At 38.8% G+C, this 23,124-nt stretch overlaps 1 protein-coding gene and 1 long non-coding RNA gene across 2 annotated transcripts; one reads left to right on the top strand and one right to left on the bottom strand.

Moving 5' to 3' along the window:
• Window positions 1-5,191: 5,191 nt before the first annotated feature.
• Window positions 5,192-22,831, bottom strand: LOC136016223 (uncharacterized). Its single transcript, XR_010613542.1, has 4 exons — window positions 22,340-22,831; window positions 21,553-21,682; window positions 19,993-20,140; window positions 5,192-5,320 (listed from the first exon to the last, which is right to left on the bottom strand). It is a non-coding gene; the product is annotated as an uncharacterized LOC136016223 (long non-coding RNA).
• LOC136016222 (uncharacterized) lies at window positions 8,364-20,392 on the top strand. Its single transcript, XM_065683064.1, has 2 exons — window positions 8,364-10,060; window positions 20,328-20,392. Exon 1 carries the CDS (start codon window positions 8,440-8,442, stop codon window positions 9,535-9,537), a length of 1,098 nt encoding a protein of 365 aa, XP_065539136.1. The 5' UTR covers window positions 8,364-8,439; the 3' UTR covers window positions 9,538-10,060; window positions 20,328-20,392.
• Window positions 22,832-23,124: the final 293 nt, after the last annotated feature.

Below are 23,124 nucleotides of genomic sequence, written 5' to 3'. Positions count from 1 at the left end.
CTCCTATGTTTTAGCCACTTCAGAAGGCGCCAAACATACTAGCGCCGTGCAATGTTCCATTTCCTGTCTCCATCAATGTTACCCTTACTTAAAGAAAAAAAAAAGTATCTAAACAATGACCAATTTTCTCTTCACATATGGTAAGCATCCCACTGAGAGTCTATCATTAGAATATTAGTTTTCCCATCAGAACAACGTCTTATTTATCAATCCAGTTAGAAGAAATATTTTCTAATCCTGCTTATTCTGTTCTTCCATTCTCATCCTGTGCAAACCTTTCTTCAGTACAACAATATACAGTAGTGGGATTCAAGTTTGTTATTACCCTAATCTTTATAATGAGTTTGGAATTTACTTAATATACCTAGAAATGCATGAACATTTGTGCATAACAAAATCACATGTGGAGAGTAACAGTGCTGCTTCATTAGGAACAGAGACGTTTAAGCCAGTTTAACTACATCCAGATATTATTATGGCATGAGTATTGAAAATTTTGTTGTAGTCAAATTCATGATCATTTAATTCAGGTCAAGTGGAATGTATCCACAATGAAAGGAAAATATGAGTCACTGTACTGCAGAACTAGGCAACATAGACTATTAACATGGCAGTTAAAGAGCTGAGAATATTTAGGAGACTGAAGGTTGGCTTAATGGGTTTGGAATCTGTACTATGGAATTGAGACTGTATGTGCCCCTCCCCAATACCTCCCTCAATATTCTAGATGCAATTTAGGTTTTTGCAGCCTCCTCACTGTAATTCTGTGCATGTATACTTCTGTTCAGGATTCATGTCAGGGTATATCTAGTATCATTTTGTCTCTAGTTCAGATTGCAGGGCAACATTAAAAAATGCAAACCATTATAATCCATTGGGATCCCAAGAATTTTCATCCCCCCCCCCCTTTTTTTTTTTTTATGCTGAAAATAAAATGTTCACTAAGTTCAATGAAAACCACACTATAAAGACTGAGGCTATGAAGTGGGCTGATGAAAGTCCTGCAAAGACTTTTACAGAAGCCAAACAGCCTGACTCATGTAATGGTCCCACTGCAGCAAACACAATTACTTAAATGTATAAAGTTGTGTATGTGCATAATGACTGCATATGCCTCTACAGAATGTAGCAGCTATTATGGTAAGATTGAAAATTTAGGTATGTATTAGTACTTTTCATCTTAAGCCTTTGTCACATATTGTTTGAAATTTTTTTTCAGTAATTTTCCCAGAAATAACGAATAAAGTAATGCAAGTTTCCATCAATTAAATGATTCAGAAAATTCGAGCATTTATGACATAAATATTTTTTTGAAGAAATCCATAATGGCTGAGACTTCAGATTACTCTGAAGCTAAAATGACAGAGAACTGGAAAGCAGAAATCTGGCCTGAAGAACTACTTTTTGAGAATAAAAGGTCTTTCAAACATTCAGAAAAAAGATGGTTTTGACTTACTAAGACTGAAAGCTGTTTTCCCACTAAATTCTTATAGTACTCAGCTAAGAATGCCAAACAGCACATGAAGCTAAGTGAAACAGTAAGTTAAAAAGCTATAAAAAAATATAAGCAAATATGTTCAAAACAGAGTTAAATAAAGCCCTAATCTTAGCCAACGAGTATTATCATTACCTCTGTGATAATTTATATTTCAAGATTTTAATTCAAACTATTTACATCAAGAAATCCTATGGGAAGTTTTAGTTTATTTCTCCTTATAACAACATTTTCTCACAAAAACAGGGTTTAAATTAAAAGACTTTCACCTTTCTAAAGCAGAAGCTGCAAAGTAAAAATATGCTTTCATATCCACACACACCATTCCTACATTAGTTTGCTGTATGTCTTGTGAACACCTCAGAACAGCGTACAATTTTTTCCCTCACCTGCAGCCTGAGAGCTATGTTTAAGATGAAATTTAACATTCTCTATCCAATCTGCTTCAAACCAGAATGACCCCAAAGAACCACAGAATACCAGTGCAAAGCTCAACAAAGTAAACTCAAGATGCATCTGTGCACACCCCACCATGGCCTTCCTGCGCCTGCAAGACAGTAATGATGAGAGAGCAGTCTTCCAGAGTTTTGTCCTCCTCAGTAACAGAATGTGACTCCACCTGTTAACTAGAACTTCTCTCTGTTTAACTACAAGGGTGTCTTAAGTGTAGAAGTTTACACAGATGCCACAGAGGACATTCATCCTGGATGAATGTTATTTTACATCTCTCTAGCAATATAATAAGGTTTTCATTTACATGACAATTAGGTCCTAATCACACTTTACCTCAAGGAGTTAAACAACTGTAACATGAATATAACGCACATGGCTATATTAAAAGCATTTTTTGACCATAAAACCTTGAAAAGATAACAGAGTAAGGGAAGTTTTTCTCCCACTGTCAAACTGACTAGTAAGACTGAAGTTAAAAATAAAATCCTGCTTTATACCCTCTACCTTCTCTCAGCTGAAAATAAATTACAGCATAGATGCAATGCTGGAGCAGCTAATATTGCAAGACATTTCTACCAGGTTTTATGCAGACAAGAGAAGATACAGAGACACTTTATCCCCCTGCAGGAGGCTATTTTTATCTTAATTCCCTGGATGCATACACAACAGATGCTGCTGCAGTTTTGTAAAATCATTAAAAAATATTTGGATCTACAAAGATAGCAATGCATTTACTTTATATTGCATCTTGCAAAGCTCAAACATCATTGGTTACAGTATCTTCCATGCTGTAGGTACTTTAAAGGGAAGAGAAGACATACATTCTGCCTACTGTTTCCAGTCTAAACATACAGAAATAATCTGTCAAATAACTGCATGGGCAGAGAGAAACAATTTTGTTTGCGTAAAGCACTGTCTGGAACTATGAATATATATGTACACACACACACAGATACATACTTGCTCCTTCAACTGTTTGCACAAAGTTTTTATCATGACAAGTTCTGTCCCATACTAAAACTATCAGGTTAAAATAAATACAGCACACGCTATTCATTGCTGTTACATCCAGTTTGAACCTTCCAGACCCATGACAAAGAATAATGCAGAGAACTGATATTTAAATAATTTAAAAGAAAAAGAAAATAAATGAAAGAAACCACTTTGCTGAAATCTGCTGGAGTTCTACCAAGAGCTGTAGATTTCTTCACAGTTGTTTAAGATACAGCTTGAGATGACAGGCAAAATTTTATTGGGTGTATGTTTCTGCAACCAAGGTAACTGCTGAATAATTCAGTCTCTCTCTTTAGAGAGCTGGAAGTGTCAAACAAGTACACAAGGTACTTTTTTTCTGTAATATTTTTAAAGCTACCAAATTTTTGTTTTGCAAAAGACCTCATTCTCCCTCTTCCTACATCACCCTATCCCCCCCTCGCCCCAAGCTCCAGAGTTATAATTCACACAACACCATATCCTGATACTTTTAAGATAATGGCAGAACTCTCACCAATTTGTACAGGGACAAAATTTGATCCATTAACAAACTACAACTGTAAACAAATAAAATTAACATGTCCTCAAAATCAGAAATAGGACCCAGCAAACAAACCTCCTGGAGTTATTTTTCATTTCAGTATACAGTTATCTGTAGAAACTAAATTGGATTGTCTCAGTCTAAGTGAACAAAGAAAGTTTTAAAACAGTAATGCCAAAATAGCCCTGCATTCTTACGATTTAGAAATTTAGAAGATTCTCTCCTGCAGCCAAGTGTTACTCAACACCTCTGAGGCCAGAAAAATCTTTGACAGCAGGTTGCTGATGGTGTATAGCCCAGCCAAAGTTAAAGCATCTCTCAATTGCTTTTAAGCTGGTATCAGCAGAGGCACAGGTCCCAAACATATACTGCCCTTTGCCCCTGAGGAAAGCCTGGATTTCAACTGACAATACTTCAACAAATTGTCAGTAATAGTCTGTTTTCACATTCTAGTTCCATAGAAAATGTGAAGCAGATCAACCACAGTGATAGTGATGCTGCATTTACCCAGAGGTCAGAGTATGTACATACATAATTATTGTGGACTAACTGATGCAATATATATTTACTTATTGTATGGAAAGCTAAGGTGCATTCACATGCACATAAATCTTAAATCCTGAGGATGTCTGCTGTTTAAAACTTCTTAGTGTTGCTATGCACAAGAACAAAGTGTTACAGTGAAGTCCAAACCCTTACTTGAAAGGTCTTGCTTTTGTAAGTACTTAGTGCTGACAAATCTATTGGCTGCTTAGTAGGTCTACTCTGAATAGTGTAAAGGTTATTCAGTGCTTTCCTACAGGAAACAAGGAGTCAATAAAGATCCTAAAATAGCGTAAAGAATTGTAATACTGAAAGAATAGTTCATTAAAAGCAGCACTGGTTTGTATTGTGATCATCAGATATCTAGAAGTCTTAACAGTCTACAGTAAATTTCTAAAAGAGTAGGCAGATGCCAATAAAATTATTAAAAGCTATAAAGACCATCAGACCATGTGTCTTAAAATAGTGTTTTGCATAGATTTGACTACAGAAACTATCACAGAAATGTTCTAGAATGAGTGATCTCTAACATCAAGTTGTGTCAGTTTGAGGAAAATAAACAGAAGCTTGTTTCACAAAGATAAGTTTTGCCTTACCTTGGTTGCATTCACCTAATTTTCAAGGCATATTCTTTGTATCTGTATATATTCTGTTGCCATATTAGCCATGTAGAAGGAAAAGGGAGGTAAATATAGAACAACTTGTACAACTTTCTATTTCAACTCTTCATCCTTTTACAGGACACAACAAAACCCAGGTCTTTAAATAAATTTGCAAAGGTATTATACTGCCTTTTCCAGTATTCTCTGGGAAACTATATTTTTTGTTAGATATTCCACAAGGCACTGAGTCTATAATTGTTTATCCTGTGTGCATTCAGAATATGAACTAATGAAATGTCTATTTTGGCCCATCAGATATCATAGGGTGCTTGCTCTACTGAAAAAATTAAATCTGTTGAGCTGAATGCCTGATTAGGTTTACATTTTACAAATTATTGAAACAAACAGAATCAGAAGTACAAACAAATTAATTTTACTTCTAAGACCGACAAGTCTATTCTGATAAAGCAGTAAAGCTATGGCAATATTAAAAGCATAATTAAACTGTAGTTGGAAAGTCTTGATATTATTTTCAATTATTTGAACATATTACAATAAGCCTGGAATGGAGACTATAACTTTTAGAAGCCTTGATACCACCTATTTTCATTAATTATTCAGTGGCAAGCTTCATTAGGTTTTCTGGAAAGCTGGCCACTGCATGGTTCTTCTTTTTCTCATTTTAAGGATGTCCTGGGGGAAAAAAAAAAAAAAATGATTAAGGAAAAAAGCAAAAAGGGATTTACACTAAATGAAATTTTGCTTTTGGAAATGAGCGAGCTATGCTGTATCACTCTCTTTCTGCCTTTTCTGATGGATTGTTCCTGCATTTAACACCATTTAAATTTTGTCATTAATTTTCAATGAGCTTGGGATAGAACTTAAATTCCCAAGGCAACAAACCCTGAAGCTCTTAACAATCAAGAGTTAAATTTGCAAGGATGGGCCTGGTTTTTCACAGCAGGAAGTTTCAAATTCTTTTTCAGAGACAGACATAAGACTTCTTGCATTCAGTATAAGATAGAAGATACATTACAATAAAAGCAAAAAATCAGGAAACAAAGGAAGCTAAAATTATTGGCACACAGAAAATATAAGAAACAGAAAGAGATGGACAAATGAAAGAAGAGGAAAACCCAAAACTCTAAGTGGCATGTAAAAAGCAGAACTGTAGCACAGAATCAGCAGGTACTTAGACGTTGTTACTTTGAGTGCTCTGAAACAATGCTGACCAATTAATGGACTTTTCACAGAATCACTGAATGGCTGAGATAGAGAGTGACCTCTGGAAATCATCTTGCTACCTGCTTGCTCAAGCAAGGTCACCTACAAAAGCTCACTATGGATTATGTCCATGTTCCACTCTGGGAAACCTGTGGCAGCTCTGTCACCCACTGTTTTCAAAAGAAATACTTCTTTTCAAATTAAAATGGAGGAGAGTCTTCCTTAATGGAGTGCAAACTTCCTTAATGAAAGTCGCTTCAAGTGAATGAACAAGAAATGTTCCTTTTCAAAAGAAACAATTTTCAAAACAAGACATGCTTTGAAACATTGCCACTGTAATAAAATTATTTTGAATTTCTATGAAAATGTAAAGCCAGAAATAACATTTAAAAGCAGCTTTGACTGTCATTGCGTCGTACAATAACCCTGACTATTGGAGTAATAACTGTGAGTTCCCAATTAATATTACATGAATACGGAAAATGGTTAAAGTGTTAAATATTAATATTTTTCATGAAAAGGCCACTGGAAAAAAAAAAAGGAAAAAGTTCACTGGAAACATTCTGATCACTTCTACAGCAAATAAAGGAATTGTTCTCCTTGCAACTCAGGTCCATATTGCTCATTTTCAGTCTGAAATGCAACTCTTCTCCAGGAAGCATACAACTTGTAGAACTTTTCAAGGAGTGATAGTTGCCCTGTATTCAGTTTGGTTTAGTTTCCTTAGTTTTTCATGGTCACAGCATAACTTCCACCATTTAAGTGCTGCTTAATCTCTTTACCACATTGTAACGGTCTAATTCGATTGGATTGTCTCCATAAACATCTATAGACGTTTGGCCTCTGGAAAATTGCAAACTATTAGAAGACTTTGAGGCTATCTCTTATCCCCATAGCTGTAGAGAATATTTCAGTTCTTGCTCATATTATCACTTATGTTAGCACTCTAAATATATTATGTTACATTAATTAGAAGCCAAAACCAGTAAGTGACAAAATCAGCTGTATTAGTATATCTGGAAAAAAAAATTATGGAAAGCTGTGGGATTATAAGCAATTGTTTAAAACTGAGCATAGTTATCACATTGCTATTTCGCAGTCTACCCTTTTCAGCTTTGTTGGCTCTTATCACATCTGCATTCTTCATAAAATATATTCACTGATTTTCATACAAGATGGAATTTTCATACAAACATGATTTACAAGATTAGTCAAACTGCACACAATAAGCTGTCTAGAACAGGATGGGATATAAATGCTGCTTCCTTAATGCAAGTGTTGTTGAAATTGCTTGATGCGAATGAACAAATTAAAGCAAATCCTAAGGAAGCTAATTTTCAGGCAATTCTGGAAATTATTGCTGATGACTAGGTAAATTGCTCCTGGCTGCAGATTTAGTTAATATAACATACATGATAAACTAGGTGTGGTACCAGGAGACACCGAAGTTCAAATAAGGCTATGTGGCAAGGAGACGGTTCTTTTTCACCTTTTTCATCTACATATCAATAGCTTTAATTCTAAGGCAATGTTACAGTTTTGTCAGGTGGTTAGGTGGCAGCATGCGTGTCAGTGACAACAGATACTGGTCCCTGGTGAAACACACAAAAAGTAGAAAAGTACTGTTTGGCATGGGTTGTGGGAACATAACCTTGAAAATAGGGGAGTTAACACCACTGTTAGCCAAAGGGAGTCTTATACCAGTAAACATCTGTTCACACACTGGCCCCATATGCACTGATGTTGCAACAGGTAATTTTCCAGTCCAGCCCAAGAGGGGATATAAGGACCTGTGCAGGGAGGGATGGGTGAGAAGGCCATTTGCGCATCCTGATTCGGGGGACGCCCTGACAACACACTGCCTACCAGCCCTCTGACTGGACAACATGTTCCACCTCCTTCTCCTGCTTGGCAGCATGCCATGCAACCAGGGGTCGGTATGTATGTAACCTGCTGTCCTGGGTTGAGCAGCAGCAGTCATTTTTCTCCTTCTTAGGAGCTAGTACAGTGCTGTGTTTTGATCTTTTGGCCTTGGAACAGTGGTGATAACGCCGATGTTTTCAGTTGCTGCTCGAATGTTTGGTCTGGCCAAGGACTTTCTGAGCCTCATGCTCTGCCAGGGAGGAGGGGAGGCCAGGAGGAAGCAGAGACAGGACACCTGACCCAAACTAGCCAAAGAGGTATTCCATACCACAGCACATCATGCCCAGGATGTAACTTGGAGTGACCTGGAAGGGTTGGGTCGGCAGGGTTGGACGAGGTATCGGTCGGTGCTCGGCTGGGGGGAGTGAGGCGAGTTATCGGTTGGCTGGTGTTGAGGTGTTGTATTCTTTCCTCTTGTTATTTCCTTTATCATTATTATTATTGGTGGTAGCAGCAGTGGTTTGTGTTATACCTTAGTTACTAAACTGTTCTTATCTCAACCCGTGGGAGTTGCATTCTTTTCGATTCTCCTCTCCGTCCCTCCAGGAGCAGGGGGAGGGCAAGAAGGGGGGGAGTGAGTAAACGAGGTTTGTGGTTGGGTTTAAACCACGACAGTTCTTTTTGGCGCCCAACGTGGGGCTTGAAGGGTTGAGATAACGACGGAGATGATCAGATTAATAGTCGTCACAGTGCTGATTTATTGGCTCTCAAAGTTGTTTCTCTTGCTCTCAGAGCTTCAGAATGTAGTACATTACTTAGAGCCGGTATTCCCTGTGTTAGTGTTTATCAAGTGTGGGGCTTGGGCTAAGGTTTTTGTTTCACTGTACTTTATGGCAATGGCTTGTAATACGGTTGGGCTCCAGCAGCAGGGAGAGATGGACGTGGCCGTGGACTTGTACCCGGCCGTCCCGCTGCTCTTCACCGTCCTGGCCCTTGTCCTCGCCTCCGTCTTCGTGAGGCTGCGGGGAGCCGAGGGGGAGCGGCCCCGGGAGCCGGCGGCGGCCGAAGCGGCCCGGGAGAGCGGCCCCGGGGACCAGGCGGCGGCGGGAGCGGGGCCGGAGGCCGGGAGGAAGGCGGCTGCTGAGCGGCGGGAGGAGGCGGCCGAGGAGCCGAGCCCAGCGGAGGAGCCGAGCCCAGCGGAGGAGCCGAGCCCCGCGGAGGAGCCGCACCCTGCGGCGGCCGAGAGCGTCCCCCGGCAGCCGCCCGTAGAGCCGCAGGAGGATGCAGGAGCCCAGGCAGCATTTCCCAGCACGGCAGGGGAGGAAGAGCTGCACCCGGGAAGAGAGAAGCCGGTGGTGGGAGAGCCGGCAGGCACAGCAGCGACACCAGCCCCAGGGACAAGTACAGCAGCGTCATTGGAGAGTTCTGAAGGGTTCGAACGGCCTGTGGGTACCCTTGGGACCTGCCTGCTGATTGTGACGGGGATCAGCATGCTGACACACACACAGAGCGTGTTCTACCCACGGCCATTTTGTCTGATCTCAGAAGTTAAGCAGAGTCAGGTTTGCTTCTTGTCTGGGGTTAGACAACAATATGGGAGGACCAAGAGATCTTCCCCAAGGCTGGACAGCCATGAGTGGCAGGGTGTGTGGGACAGTATGAGCGAGTATCTGGTCCACTGGGCCCCTCCAGTGCTTTGGAAGCATTGGAGATGGAAGGCAGCTCTATGGAGTCCCCAGCAACAAGCTGCAGAAACTGCTGAAGGGGACAGTGAATTATTTCGAGCCTGGTGGGCCATGACACTTCAGGCCATCAGGGCATAGATGCAACATAGAGATGGACTAATGATCGAGGGGTGGACTTAGCAATGGACACTATTGCCCAGGTTATTCATGAGTGTGAACACTGCACACAGCCTCTCCTGCTCTGAGAGACTGTAACAAGAGATGGAGCCTGACATCATGGACCAGATGGACTCAGCAGCTTTATAGGTCCATGCACTAAGAAATGATGTTTTTCTCTGTGTATATGTAGATGTATATATATATGTAAGAGTGATGGCATATTGAAGATGTGGGATCTGAGCATGACGTGAATGGTATGGAATAAGGGGTGGATAATGTCCTGGGTTGAGCAACAGCAGTCATTTTTCTCCTTCTTAGGAGCTAGTACAGTGCTGTGTTTTGATCTTTTGGCCTTGGAACAGTGGTGATAACGCCGATGTTTTCAGTTGCTGCTCGAATGTTTGGTCTGGCCAAGGACTTTCTGAGCCTCATGCTCTGCCAGGGAGGAGGGGAGGCCGGGAGGAAGCAGAGACAGGACACCTGACCCAAACTAGCCAAAGAGGTATTCCATACCACAGCACGTCATGCCCAGGATGTAACTTGGAGTGACCTGGAAGGGTTGGGTCGGCAGGGTTGGACGAGGTATCAGTCGGTGCTCGGCTGGGGGGAGTGGGGCGAGTTATCGGTTGGCTGGTGTTGAGGCGTTGTATTCTTTCCTCTTGTTATTTCCTTTATCATTATTATTATTGGTGGTAGCAGCAGTGGTTTGTGTTATACCTTAGTTACTAAACTGTTCTTATCTCAACCCGTGGGAGTTGCATTCTTTTCGATTCTCCTCTCCGTCCCTCCAGGAGCAGGGGGAGGGCAAGAAGGGGGGGAGTGAGTGAACGAGGTTTGTGGTTGGGTTTAAACCATGACACCTGCTTTGCATTTTTATATATATATATTTTTTTCTTTTTTTTTTTTTTTTGCTTTGCACTAATAACTCAATGAATAGACTAGAGTATTTGATTGTTTACATTGTGTTTGGTGTACAGTCTTTGTACATGGGAATCCCACGAACCTAGAACAGTATGAAATCCTTTTGATTGTAGTGAATGAATACATTTCTTACTGCCATTTGTCTCAAAATCTAGAGAAAAGAGCAGCGTGAAAACCTACATCTTTCCATGCAAAAATCTCAATAAAAGAAAATATTAAATCTGGCTAATGTTAATAGACCTGACTACCACTCTATTACACCAGCTTAATGCAGACTTCACAAAACTAATACACTGACTCCACACCACAAACGTGAATTTAAACTTAAGATTTAAGATGTAGCTAAAACACTGACCTCTCTTCCACTCACAAGCTTGTGAAATAAACCTTCAGCATGGTATTAGAAATAGGTGTGTTGATTACTCATGTAATTCACCAGCAAACCTAAAAGGCTACACTGATATCATGAAGACAGCTAAGCATATATTTAGGGCTTTAACATTTCTTATCTGCCCTGCCTTTTTAAAAATAGTCATCAAACTCAGGGCCAAACGCAATTCACTGGAAGTCCTTCTTCTCCCCTTAGCTCTGGCTTCAGTGTGGTCCTACTTCTCACATAACATCATGTGTCTGCCCCTCAGGAACCACTTAATGACACAGTTGTTTTCATTTGTTGGAAAAAAATTGATTATGCCGATTTTTAAGGTTTTGTTTTTCTTTTTCCCCTATTAGCTAAAGGCAAAATTGAGTGAGTAAGCCATGTATGGTCATACAGAGAGGATAGCTAGGAAAAAAGTATTTCAAAAGTCTTGGGGTACCTTAGAACAATCCCCCTTGAGCCATGGAGTTCAAATCCCCACTGCGCCACATTCTGGTTATTCCCTTTCTGTCTGATGTTGAAAATCTCTTCCTGATGTAATATAAGAAATATTTTAACACCTTGAAAAATATTCAAAGCATATAAAAAATACTCTTCTCTGCTTTCATTTACCAGTGGTCCTGCATTATTTAGTCTCACCTATTTCATTGCTTGTTTAATTTAACACAGCAAAATGCGTTAACACAGCAAAATGCATCAACACAGCAAAATGCGTCTTCCAGGTTGGGGTACACTAGCCTTTCCAAACAAACATTCAATTACATAAGGTAAAGATTCTATTCTCATGAGTCTGTTTATTTAATCTTAAGCATTTGCATGTTTGTTTATTCAAAATTCATGTTCCATTTCAAATACATATGTCTATGGAAGAAGTTTTTTTTTAAATATGATAAGGAATTGATTCTCTACTGACAATAAAGTAAATAGAAGCAGCTTAATATTTTTCCACTATTTCTGTGGCCTGCATCTCAAATTCAGAGTAACTATCAAAAAATTATTTCACCACAGGCAAAATCCCCCTTAAATTGCAGCAACCATCTTACTTTACTGCTTATCTGCTATTAAAAGAAAGGTTTATTTAACTTAGAATCATAGAATAGTTAGGGTTGGAAAGGACCTTAAGATCATCCAGTTCCAACACCCCTGCCATGGGCACAAACACCTCACACTAAACCATGTCACCCAAGGCTCTGTACAACCTGGCCTTGAGCACTGCCAAGCACTGCATTCACAGCTTCCTTGGGCAATCCATTGCAGTGCCTCACCACCCTCACAGTAAAGAACTTCTTCCTCATATCCAATCTAAACTTCCCCTGTTTAAGTTTTAATCCGTTACCCCTTGTCCTATCATCGCAGTCCCTAATGAAGAGTCCCTCCCCAGCATCCTTATAGACCCCCTTCAGATACTGGAAGGCTGCTATGAGGTCTCCAGGCAGCCTTCTCTTCTCCAGGCTGAACAGCCTCAACTTTCTCAGCCTGTCTTCATATGGGAGGTGCTCCAGTCCCCTGATCATCCCCGTGGCCCTCCTCTGGACTTGTTCCAACAGTTCCATGTCCTTTTTATGTTGAGAACACCAGAACTGCACACAATACTCCAGGTGAGGTCTCACAAGAGCAGAGTAGAGGGGCAGGATCACCTCTTTTGACTTGCTGGTCACGCTGCTTTTGATGCAGCCCAGGATATGGTTGGCTTTCTGGGCTGTGAGCTCACACTGAAGGCGGCTCATGTTAAGTTTCTCATTGACCAATACCCCCAAGTTGTTCTCCTCAGGGCTGCTCTGAATCTCTTCTCTGCCCAACCTGTAGTTGTGCCTGGGATTGCTCCAACCAAAGTGTAGGACCTTGCGCTTGGCATGGTTAATCCTTAATCCTCTTCGTCTTTAATCCTCTTAATCTTAATCCTCTCATCTTTGAATCGTAACAGAATATCAAGTCTGAAGTCAGTTGAAAACCTGGAATAATCTATAATTTAAATGCACCTCTGCATACATCATTTTCTCTTCAGAGATCAAGGAAAGACAGGCAGAAACACAGCCTTGTTTCTAACAAATTATGCCCAAACTAGCAGAATTCAAATGATCTCTCTATGGAGCATAGAGGTAGCTATGTTGGTTCCCTTATAAACATTTCTGGACTGATTTGGACAAAAGATTTTGTAACAAGGAACCCAACATTATCTAAAATATTGGTGCATATTTTAGAAAAAAAATTAAAAACAAACAAAAAACAACTGAACCAAATGAAAACAAAGAAGACAGTCCAACCTCATAAAGCTATCACAACATATTTATATAAACAGATGTGTTAAAATTACGTTTAACATGTCCCAAATATCTGTCATTCTAGATAAGTATTCTCCTTGAAGTGCTAAAATTCAGGGGCTCCAGCGAAGACCAAGTTCCCAATTTGTTCTAAGCACACAGTGAAAGAAAGTCCTTCTCTAAGGAGATTACTCTCTGCAGGAGAGATGGCAGGGTATGGGTCAGGATCCTCATCCTGCCCCACTTACATGTATCAAGGAAAACAAATGTTCTGCCAAATAAAATTACTTACAAAACATGACAGCTGTGATGTCTCGAGATATTGACACCAGTGTCTAGAGTTTGGATTAAGAAGTCCCTGACGTTTCTGTGCCTGAGCACTCATATCTCCTGTTGCATTTCAGTTTTCTTCTCTTGGCTGCAGTGACACAGCTGTTTCTGAAGCAATGTTGTAAATCAAATTACTGAAATGATTCATACTAAATATAACCTGGTTTGTGTTTGAAAAGGTCTGAAAGGTCCTTATAGTTTTAATGGTAGAAGAAGGGGAAGACAAAGTAGGAGGGGAAAAGTCCAGCTTTGAGTGGAAATGTTACCTAAGTTTCAACTGGAGAATTCAGAGCCAGCATATTTCAGCCTCTCACAGCTTCATTACACTTCCCCTCCAGCCCTACACCTTTCTATAAAACAAGGGAGGAAGAATAACTAATTCAAGTGATTGTCACTTTTCCGTTCTGAACAGCCTAATCTGGTTTGACACAGCTAAAACAGATGTCCTTAGACAACTGCCAATCTATTCAATCCCAGTTTTAGTATTCTTTCTGATAGCATTATAATTTTCATACCTCTGACTATAAGGGGTGTGACAGGAGTGTTGCACATTGTAATCATAAAACATGTTAGGGATATCTTTATTTTAGGCCAACGATCAGTTCTGCAGATTTCAAAGCAGAACTGATATTACACAGATGGTTTTCATGCTCATCAGCAAGAGCAGCGGGTCCCAATGGAATTCTAAAAATGCACAATGGGAACACAGAAAAAAGCTTGAATCTACAGTATCAGTAGTTATGTTGCTGGGAAGGGAGAATTTTTACATTCTTCACCCAAAATGCCTAAACTCAGAAAAATTATTCAGCTGCTAACATAGAGAAAACTTGTTTAGCTGAAATTCCAATCCTATAAGCCTCCCTTTCTAACGTAGGGATGATTTCATAGCCTCTTGCTTCATTGGGTTTAAAATTCCCTCTGTTGTAAAGACTTCTCTAAGCTGCTTCCCTTCATAAACAGTAGATTGCAGGGAAATATTTTCTCTGCAGTATTTTCTTAATGAAAACATCCACAAATTGATTTTTCACACTTTGCTCCCCCTTTCAAGATACAAATTGAAAATAAACAAGCCAGACTGTCACTGAACATATGTACATCTTATTCCTCAAGTGGATTTATAACAAGGCAGCATAAAGTATTGGACTTAAATTAATAATAAAACCTACATTAATTTCTCACAGAAGCATTGGGTGGTTTTATAAAATTTCACATAAAAACTCCAAAAAAATTAAAAAAGAACACTACACTGGGAAACCTGAGAAGATTTAAAGTGTTTCCTCCATCATAAACTAAAGGAAGGAGTTAGATCTCTTGATCCAAAAACAAGTCCAAAACAACCAAAACATTTTGCTATGACATTCTTAACATTGTAATAGTTTTACAAATCTGCTTGTGCTATGTATGCTCCGTACTTAAAATATCTCATCCTGCCACTATGAGATAGGAAAGAGTGCACTCTGAGAGCAAATCAGGACTCAAACAAATCAAAGCATTTCATGCACTTAAAGAAATTTCTTAAATGACACCTTGAACTGAAGTCCATGGATAGAATATATTCCCTCAAGAAAAAGTACTTGTAACTGTCAGTTGCATTCCAGTGAACTTCCTGACTGCAGCCTAGACAGTTGATAAAATCTGTTAACGAAATGCCTGTTTTTGAGCTAAGCAGCTATGACAACAAAATGTTTGGAGATATTTTCAACATACATGACATTTCTTCACAAATAGATCTATTCATACACAAAAGCAAAAAAAAAAAAAACAAAATAAAAACAAAAAAACCCCCAACAAAACAGAAGTAAAACACCCCCATTTGTTACTGGATGACTTGATGACTTTGCACCTGATACTTCATTTTAAAGAAAATGTAAAATGCAAACCGTATTCCTGTGTTACTATGCATAAGATTTTCATAGTGTAAGAGACATCCCAGTTTTACATAGGTCTGAGGATCATCCTAGAAAGAATGCATTGAAAACTGACACTCTGTGCTGCTGTCCACTGACCTAGCTCTCACTCTCATTTTGTCCAAGTCATTCTCCCTTTTTCTCTCTGAGTGACTGAACCTTTGTACCTGCAAAAATGAGATTATGATAAATATGTACCATCACAGAGAACTGGTGCGACTTAATGCAGCATTTGGAAAGCCATCTGTAGTTCTAAAGCACTACCAATTGCTAAAGTCACAGTTTTTTCTTGTGCAGAATATGTAGTGACCTGCAGTACTTGAGAAGAGAAATACGTGAGGCCACAGTTGCAGGCACCCACTGTTTCAAAAATATTGCATGCCATAAGTAAATGGCATTTTGCATCTCTATGACCTACATTATTACACCTGATATTCAGAATAGTTGCCTCAAAAAAAGCATGTGTATGTAACCTGTAGTTTGCTGAAATATCTTCCTATTGCAGCAGCCTATAAGTGGTCTGAATTTGACAACTCTTATGACAACTTATTAAGTGGGAAATCACTAGTCATTTCAAACATTCAATTACACAAGCTAAGGATTAGATTCTTACAAACTTTCTATTTAAGACTGAGCATTTGCATGTTTATTAATTTTATATTAGAATTCAGAGCTCTGTCTGAACACCGAAGCTGTCAATCTTTTGATACAAAATAAAAAGGTCTTTAGTCTCTTCACTATTTGTACTGTCCACAAGTCTTTCATTTTAAAGCCTCCCTCACCCAGTTGGCCAGCCTGCTGCCGAAGATTCCCTTGCCTCTTCTAGACAGCTGGATCCCATCCCTCCCTAACAGGCTAGAGTCAAAGAATGTCTCGTTGTCATCAAAGCCAAAACTCATGATGGCAGCAGCCGCGAAGCCAGAAGTTGCACTGTGTATGTATTTCTGGCTGCCCCTTTCCTCTAACTGGTAAAATGGAAGAAATTTGAGCACCACTATTCTTCACTTTCACCCTCAGGGCTCTATGTCATTCATGCCCATATGAAAGAACAGCAGTGGACAGTAGTCTGTGCTCTTGAAAAGTTGTGGCACCCTCTCAGCAACATCCTGAATCTCACCCGATGGAGGGAGCACACCTCACGTGACTCCCTGTCAGGCCAGCAGATGGGCACCTCAGTGCCCTTTAACAGTCACGCACTACAAGCACTTGTTTCTTTTTGCAGCGTCCACTGTGGGCTGCTAGTGTGGTTTCTCCTTACAGGCCTTGCTCGTGGATGTCTACAGCTGTCAAAGCTTCATACCTGTTTTTGCTTGTGCTACTGGAGGGTGGAGACTGAAGCAGAGTCCTGCTTTCATGGGTCACCAGGGTCCAAGGTGCCTCTTTATCTGTGGTATCCATTACAGGAGAATGATTCTGAAATCATCTGTCTACATCTCAACTCCTCTAACATTGCACAGCCCTTTAACTGTTTCCTGCAACTAGGCCACCTAACATAACAGATTCTCAACCTGGGCACACCTTGTGCAGGTACTTTACCTTTTCTCCAGAAGGGTCTGGGCATTTGTTGCAACTACCAGCTGTACTGCTCCATCTGTGTGGAAGCATCAGATGTCTCAGGGGGCCTTTCATTGCCAGATCCATATAGTAATCTGAATTCCTCCAACTGCTTTCAGAAGTTTAAAGACTCTGTACCATACTGCAAGGAGTTCCTCAATAGGCTGAGTTTTACAATTCCTGCCTTCTGAAACAGAAATGTGATCCTTTACAATACTTAGTGTTCTTTTAGTTTCACCCAAAGGTTCTGAAGGGCGTAGCAAAAACAGATGTGGAAGAGCCTTTCACACACTTTCCTTCACTTTGCTAGTGAACCGTCTCATTCAGATTTTTCTTTTATTGACAAACCCCAGTAGTCAACACTATGTCCCATCAATAAATTCACTTCAGTTTCTGCATTATCATAAGATGCCAATAACTGACCTATTTATAGCAGTAGGTGCCCTAAAATACTGTGAACCTCACTGGTATCTAACTATTTACCTGAAGCCAAATTCTACTGTTAAACCCATTATGACATTTTTCAAGTACTAGCTTTCACTGTAGGTATTTGCTATGGCAAATAACCAAACTGCTAATCTTCAGATTCCCTCCCACTATCAATTTTTTTGACTCTCTAGGACATCAAAGGCTGTGATTTAGAGGCAAGGGGAGCATATTAAATATATGCAGAAAACCTGTTTTAAAAGCATGTATTTACACCAGTACTCTACACCCAAGCATTATTTTAATCAGGTGAGAAAAACAGAAAAGAAGGCTTGTGTGACCAATTAGAACTAACCAACACTATTTAAATATTGTGTGAATAATAGTTACCATGCACTGAAAAGTTTGCAAATCATAACCTATTCCTAGATATTGATAATTATTATTGAAAGACTGATAATTTCAAGAGAATACTGCACTCCTACACAAATTGCAAAAAAAGAAAAGCGATGTTGAATTAGTTAGAGCTATAGGATAAAGTATGAATTATTTACTAAGCTTGATTCATATGTGCGTAATTCTTCACAGTCAAGCACGTAAATCAGATCAGGTAATTTCACACAATCATATGATTACTAATTCCATATGCAATTACTTCATCAGTGTCTGTGTCTGTAGCTGCACTATTTAGAAGTACAAATTTAATATATTCTTGCTTACATATTATTCAGACAGACAACACATTTTTAGAGTCTATGTGGATGTATAAAGAGTTTTAATACCCAACTTTGATACTTCAGCTATTAAGATGAGGCTATATACTCATAACATGCTTTCATCTAACTGCAGAAGAGTACTTGCAACTTCTATCTTTCTTTGGTTTGTAACGCAAAAATAGTAGTGTTACAGAGCAGAGGGATTTTTCTTAACATCAGATAATGTATTTCAATATTCACTGGAGGGAAGGCGGATAGCAAATGCAGAGTAGCTTTCTACTGAAGACCTAACATTTGCTACCATTATGAATTAAGTAACAATCAAATAGTTGTTGTTTTATTTGATACATCACTACACAGGTTTTTTTAGAAAATATTCTTTTAAACTTCCTATGTAGGTAGGAACTTGATAAAACTAATCAATATTCAGAATTTCTGCCCATGGTTTTATTCAACAATCTGTTCTTATTCGCAGTTTCTATGACTACAATAGCAGCACTAATTTCTTCAGACTGAAAGGAAATGGAATCTAATTTGAGTATTTAAGCAAGACCATGCACAATTTTCTTTGAAAGCTATTCCAGCAGAAAGAGGATATATATACGCATACATGCATACCAAAAAACACTGGTATATATCATCAAGTTCACATTTAACAAAGAAGAGAAAAAACACATTCAATTTTAACTACATATTTTTAATGTAATATAAGGAAATTTTAGCCAGCATTTAAAGAATTCTACTTTTACCTTTTCCAAATGTTTACTACAAGACATGCAATTATTTAATTTTTTTTTGTGGGTCAGAATAATACAAAGACCAACATAAACACTGTGTTTCTTTTTCAAAGACTTTTCTACGCATTCAATATGCTTTCATCTCGCAAAGCTTCAGATCACTTCTTTTTCTTCTGCATCACTTCCACCCATTACTTAATTTTAATTCACTGACTCTAACACAAGGAAACACTAATATATATGCAGATGTTGTGAGATTATGATTCATCATATTGATTTCAATGGTACTACTCATACATTTGTGTAATATCTTTCTTAGTAACTCCAGTTCTTTTAAAAATATTGTGATCTTAGCCACAAGAAGTTTAATGACACCAGGAAAGCATAGTGCCAGAACAAGCAAAATTTATCATACCTACTGAAGGAATTTTTAACTGAAGAAACTAGTTCTCTCTCATGCTATTCCTATATTTTTTACTTTCCTTTAATCCATCAGCTTTTAAAATAGATTTACTTCAATTTAAGTATGCACCTACTAGTTCCACATTCAAAAGAGTCCCTCAGACAAGAAAATTTTAGGTACAAAAAAATTATCTCTTTAATAAGCCTCTCTGCTAAGCAACTGGGCAGCCACACAGGCCCTACCAGCTAGGCAGCCAGCACACAAGACAACTTGCAGCACTGGATGGCCTGCACAGCTGCTAGTTAGGGAGCTCTGGGTTCTAGATAATCACAGAGCCTCTCAGCCAACTAGCCTGACATCCTTGTTTCATGCCAACTAGCTCAGTTTCATACCTTCTAGCTCACCTGTCCAGTTTCCCTTCAAGTATTGATAAATTGACATAAAGCGTCTGTTAAATCAACATTTTTCAAGGCACTGCAGTTCTGCCAGCAAAATCATGACCGGATTTAAAATTAAGTACTGGAAAATAAATTAAGATTTAATTTTCTGATTTAAGTCAAAACATTATTGAATCTATCCTTTGTCCTCTAGTAATTCTCTCATCCCAGTTACCGTTTGTGTCAAATTACTTCTTAAACATCATTCTGCAACCCTGAGTCTGACTATGTACTTCCATATATACATCTTAAGACACACAAAAAGCTTTCCCGGCTAACAGTAAAAGATAGTTTCTTCTTTATCAACCCCTAAACTATCCATTTCATGTATCATTTGCACAGTTATGTGGAGATAGCTCTTACCTTTTGGTTGTCCTAAGAAAGAAACGTCAAGGCCAGTCACCTCAAGAAAATACAGTCACACAACACTTGGAATCACTGCTCAACAGAACGGAACACTTCAAGTTTAGTTGGCTGTTCTGAAATAGCTCTCAACACAGGTCTAAGCAAGCTAAAAGCAAAGAAAAGAAATATTTTTAAGAACAGGTAATAACCATTACAATAGCTAGGAAACAAAGAAAGGGAAAAGCCACATATTTTTACAAGCGTTTAGATGAGTGCTTAAGTTAGATCACTAGGTTTCTCTTACCCTATAAAATTTAGCTTATTTGCTAACAGATGCTTCATATCATTCCTAGGTGAAGGCTGTGATATGCATCCAGTCCTATGCCTTCCAGTTACAGGAATGGAAAACAGTTCGGACAGAGAAGCCTAAATCTCATCTAATTTTGGTAGAATTGAAATAAAATCCCTTTGCCTTCCATTCTTGTTCCTCTCCCATCATTTAGCATGCAAAAACCTTACCAGGCTTTATAGAATCATATAATGGTCGGGGTTGGAAAGGACCTTCAGATCATCTAGGTCCAATCCCCCTGCCATGGCCAGGGACACCTCACATTAAACCATGTTGCCCAAGGCTCTGTCCAACCTGGCCTTGAGCACTGCCAGGGGTGGAGCATTCACAGGTTCCTTGAGCAACCCATTCCAGTGCCTCACCACCCTCACAGTAAAGAACTTCTTCCTTATATCTAACCTAAACTTGCCCTGTTTAAGTGTGAATCAATTACCCCTTGTCCTGTCACTACAGTCCCTAATGAAGAGTCCCTCTCCAGCATCCTTGTAGGCCCCCTTCAGATACTGGAAGGCTGTTATGAGTTCTCCATGTAGCCTTCTTTTCTCCAGGCTGAACAGCCCCAACTTTCCTAGTCTGTCTTCATATGGGAGGTACTCCAACCCCCCGATCATCCTCATGGCCCTCCTCTGAACTTGCTCCAACAGTTCCATGTCTTTCTTTCTCTTCTCTCATGTCACTTTCCACCTTAACAATAGTCAGGTAACATTGGCTGAACTATTTTTTTTTCCTGTCTGCTCTGATGAACAGAAAACTTGGTAAATGCATGGGAGAAACCAGTGTTCTTTTCACTTTATTATGTCCATCCAATAGTCTTATTCCGACTAATATGGAAAAACCAGTTTTTGGTAAGAACTGTCCATATATTGTCTTGTCACTTCTCTAAGCGCTCAGAGAAGAAACTCTATATTTGACATTTGTTACCACAGTGCAGTTCACTCCAATCTCTACAAACACTCAAGTATTTTTTTCTAACAGAACTAAAAGCTTAAGCAACAAAATTTCCCTTTTTTACAGATTAAGTACCAATATACTGTTATGAAATAAAGAATAATCAAACTATGTATGTATATTATCCACACAGTGACAGTATTACTGTGGTCATTAAATATTAATTTTATTCCCCCTATATTTCTTACAAGTCAGAGTAAAATCCATGCATTTCAAAATATTTTTGTCCCATTTATTTTAATTATACAAGTTAAGTATCTTCTATTGGATTGGAAACTTACTTTGCAACTTACTTTTGTCATCCACATCTCTTTCACTGGTTATCAAATAGCTCCTGAATCTGGCAATTCTTTGGGGAACGGACCAAAGCTAATCACTTGCTCCAAGGAAGAATAAGGTTGCTGGGTTTGCCTATATCACATGTAATACATGAACCTAGTTAGCACCATTCTGATATTGTATTTCCAAGATACACACAAACAATTTGCTAGCACAGGCTTATCTCTCACTCAAGGCCTAAATACAATTATGGCTCTAGGGTAGAAACGGAAGAGCTTTCTTTAAGCATTGCAATTGTAACACAGGCTTCATTGAAGAGGAAAGTAGGAATCTTGACAGATATGAAATACAAGAACTTCTCAGGCAATAATGGCATATCATGAGTATTAAAACAGCTAATGGAAGTTTTTAAAAAGCAAAGTCGCTCCTTCACAAGTCAAAAAGAATAACACTGACTACTGTTTAGAATTTGCTGTCTTAGCAATCTAAATAATAAGCTAACAGGAAAAGCACATGTTATTAATTACCATCAAAAATAAGTATGCAATTTTCTTTTAAAATGCATCTACTTAATGTGATGTTATGCTTTACTCTGAAAAACCTTAGAATTTTGCCCTTTAAAAAAAGACCCTTAATATTGGAATTTCATAGGCAAGAAAACCTATGATTATCCAGGAAAAGCAAACAAACAAAGCTAAATGCAAAGAAAGAAACAATAAAAAGAGTTGTGAAATTAATCAGTCAAATGGTTAATGTAAGGATAAACAATTCTGCTCAATGTGGACTCACAATGGTAGATGACTTCCATTGACACAAACATTGTTTTAAATATATTCCAAGAGCATTAGGTGTTTCCCGTGAATCTTCATCTTCACATGGCAGAACTTCATCTAAATCACAGCATCATGGGCAAACATCATAAATTGATAAGACCCATTCCTACCTGACAGTGTATTTCATCAGTCTAGATAGGTTGTCATCTACTCTATCTGAATAATCAGTGTGTAAAAGTTACACATGGATGATGGTGATGGGACTATGCCATTTTGAATTATTGGGTGGGAGAATCCATTAATTTACCCAATTGTAGTGGAGCATAATTATTGTTAGGACATTTAGGACAAAATCTATTTCAAAACTCTAAAGGTCACAAGAATTTACAGCTGGTACATCTGGCATAAGTTCCGTACTCTCCTAAGATAAACTTTATTGATAAACTTAGGCAGAGGGACCTTTCTTGCAGATAACTGTTGATATTCCAGCAGCTAGGTTACAATCTGTTACAACCCTTTGATGCTTTTTGGCTTTATGCTATGCTGCTTGTACTATTCTATATTCTTAAGTCTATGTCCTTTATATGTTTTCAGAGATTAACAATTCAGTATTACTGACCTTCATGAGATACACAATAGAATGGTCACTAAGTCACACATACTATACTACTTATTGTTTAAGGCCAACAGGTTCACTCTTCAATGAATTGTTCCTGATCCAGTGATACATCAAAACCAATCTGTTTGCTATCTCTTGTAGAAAGACTCCCTCCGGTGACTACCACAGTTACAAAGTAACTG

This window comes from Lathamus discolor, chromosome 6 (genome assembly GCF_037157495.1).
Source record: "Lathamus discolor isolate bLatDis1 chromosome 6, bLatDis1.hap1, whole genome shotgun sequence".
NCBI classification, from domain to species: Eukaryota; Metazoa; Chordata; class Aves; order Psittaciformes; family Psittacidae; genus Lathamus; species Lathamus discolor.
The sequence above is the reverse complement of the archived record's forward strand: the minus strand, read 5'-3'. Positions and strand labels throughout refer to the sequence as shown.

Excerpts from the sequence above, each read along its gene's own strand:
- LOC136016222 (XM_065683064.1), top strand. The coding sequence starts at position 8,440 with ATGATCAGATTAATAGTCGTCACAGTGCTGATTTATTGGCTCTCAAAG.